The sequence below is a fragment of the Nestor notabilis genome, unplaced genomic scaffold, assembly GCF_000696875.1.
Source record: "Nestor notabilis isolate BGI_N333 unplaced genomic scaffold, ASM69687v1 scaffold28132, whole genome shotgun sequence".
In the NCBI taxonomy this organism is placed as follows: domain Eukaryota; kingdom Metazoa; phylum Chordata; class Aves; order Psittaciformes; family Psittacidae; genus Nestor; species Nestor notabilis.
Genome location: NW_009919161.1, coordinates 18850 through 21651, shown reverse-complemented (window position 1 = coordinate 21651; position 2802 = coordinate 18850). Strand labels below are relative to the sequence as shown.

General features: G+C 37.4%; 1 protein-coding gene across 1 annotated transcript in view; it reads right to left on the bottom strand.

Annotated features, from left to right (window-relative positions):
* Positions 1-107: 107 nt before the first annotated feature.
* Positions 108-2802, bottom strand: part of NOP14 (NOP14 nucleolar protein) — a 21255-nt gene continuing 18560 nt past the window's right edge. Inside the window, exons 15-17 of the mRNA XM_010010117.1 lie at positions 2118-2265; positions 841-959; positions 108-267 (exon numbers count right to left, since the gene is read on the bottom strand). Coding sequence (XP_010008419.1) covers positions 108-267; positions 841-959; positions 2118-2265 — 427 coding nt within the window. The remainder of the gene's footprint in view (positions 268-840; positions 960-2117; positions 2266-2802) is intronic.

Sequence of the window (2802 nt, the reverse complement as noted above, 5' to 3'; positions counted from 1 at the left end):
TATTATTTATATTTTATATTACATTGATCATTATTTTCTTGGCAAGCAGCGAAGAAATGAACACAGAGCAGAAGAACCCCCAAACTGGTGCTGAAACAAAGGCTACATTACCTCTCCATGATTTCTGAGAGCTGCATTCTAGCCAGAAACTGGTTATCTTTCCGAATCTCACGAATGGCTCCTTTCAGTTCACGTTTATGCCTGTGAATCAACTGCTTTCTTTCTTGCTCCTGTTTGCTGCCTCCCTGCTTTCTTCCAAACTCTAAACTGGAAAGAGATGTATGTGTGAGCACAAAACACCTTAACAAACCCAACTTTCTCATGTTTTAAAGGAGTGAGTTTCACTATGAATATTAGCTCAGTATTTTAATTCCTGTATATTATCAACTTGCAAAAATGAGGAGCTGCCCAATAAACTTATCAGAAAACACTCACCACATCTTCTAACTGCATGTCACCATCATGCAAAGGACAAGCAGACATGTACACTTCAATCCCCCATACAGAGCTTGTGTTTTGAACAGACTAAAAAAGCCAGAGTAGAAAAACGGAAGACTGGAGAAAAATGGAATCTCCCAATATATTTTAAGTTTTTTCAGACCTCTGCAGATGAGTTCTACAGAAAAAGTCTGACTAATTACTTGGGGATAAATGCGTATTTCCCTTTTCTTTCCCTCCCTACCACCCAAATAGCTGTTCCCTTGAGATCTGTGCACAAAAATCTAGTGTAAAAAACAGTAGTTATCTGTTTTATCTCCTCTTTTCCAAATCCTTTGAGATTTCTGAAAGTCTTAACATTTAAATACACCTTCCCTTTGCATCAAGTGTTGCTTTACTTACACTTTCATAATTTTAGGTGTATACTGTTTCAACGGCACTGGCTTCCTTTTCTCACATACCAGTGGGGTATAACGGTTCACTTTGCTCTCCAGCTCTTTCAGAGCACTGTGGTACCATTCCTGAAAATGCAAATCAAATTCCAATTTTAAAAGCATATCAAAGACACAAACTATTGTAAATTGGATCAACAGCAATGTTCTCCCCATATGCTGTTTTTTAGGGCAAAACCACTGCTATTCATTAGGACATTGCTAACACTAAAATGTTGTAAGCTTCCCGGGCTGGATAATTGTTAAACGTTTTGGAAGTCTATTAAGATGACATCATGGACAGTAAGAAAGATTTGCAGGAAGTTTTACCTAGCAGAGAAGGAAGCAAGACTAAAGCCAGTCTAACTCCAACTGCTTTTCAGGGTTATTTTAAGAGTTATTGTTCATTTTATTTATTTTGATAGCAAAAAATATTGGCTATTTTTCATCATTTACATTACAGGTTCCTTAAGGATAATCCATGATGCCTCTCTGAGGAGGACACTTCTGATACATTCAGAAGAGACAGATTAAAAATTGAAACCTCATTGCTAGAAGATACACAACTGTCATGTTTCAAGGTAGCTGACAGGGCATCTTTATGTTAGGTTTTCTGATTACCTCATCAATTTAATACACCTCTTTGGCTGTGCCAAGATCTTACAGATTCATTACAAAAGTACAAGAGCAACTGGATGACCAGACTACTATTTTTATAACTTAAGTCACTCACAGAATGTTACTTTATTACAAGCTAAGTGCTGTTCTCTTCAATTAGAGGGGTGAGACAAGATACACAATGAAAAAATACCCGGACTGTAGTTGATAGGACAAGGGGTAATGGGTTTAAACTTAAACAGGGGAAGTTTAGGTTAGATATAAGGAAGAAGTTCTTCACTGTGAGGGTGCTGAGGCACTGGAATAGTTTGCCCAGAGAACTGGTAAATGCTCCATCCATGGCAGTGTTCAAGGCCAGGCTGGACAGAGTCTTGGGTGACACGGTCTAGTGTGACCATGGGTTGGGACTGGATGGTCTTAAGGTCCTTTCCAACCCAAACCATTCTGTGATTCTCTGCTCTTCTGTTTTTTCTCCACAGAAAAGCACAAAAGGCAGATGCCTGACTCTTGAGAAAAATCTCATGGATGCTTACACTTGTTTTTTGTTTCTTTAAGCACAGATGAAGATCACTGAATTTATTAATCAAACAAACAAACATATCAATTATTTAATTCTTGAGGAACACATACCTGCATTTTGTCAGGATATTCATTTACTGGCACATGCTGTGTAAGGAGAATTCTCACAGGATACATTATTTCACGGAATGATGGTAAAGACTCGTACAGAGCTGCGCATTTTTTAATAAGGTCAAAACACAGGGCTAGGCATGACAACCTGTTAGTGCACAGAATAATTAACAACTTCACTTGCAAAATCTAGTGGACTTCCAATAAAATGAGTAATTTAACTAAATTTGGGAATGTTAGCAGCATCTATTATTAAGACTGCTTGAGAGAACCAGTTATAAGGCTGTTTCTAGCAGTTAATTCAGATTAAAGATTTCACTCTCCTAAGCAAATACCCACGAAATCCATCAGCAACAAAGCTTTATGTCAGTGCACAGAGCACAAACTACTACTGTGTCTTTGCAACTTATGTGGAGTAAAACGTTTTTATTCCAGTTCTAAAAGTGTTCTGGTACTGGTTATGAAGTTCTAAAACATCACTGAAAGAGAATTAGTCATTCTGGTGGTGGTGTTTCTTTCTGAACTTCATAACAAAATGCTTACTCATCTCTGAAGTAAGTTACACTGTAACACATGTGCAAGGTGGAAAATGAGGCTGAACACAGTTAATAAACATGTTTAATTGTGGTCTTTCTTAACTTCAGTATTTTGTTACTTAGCTGACACTTTCTAACAGTCTTTATAT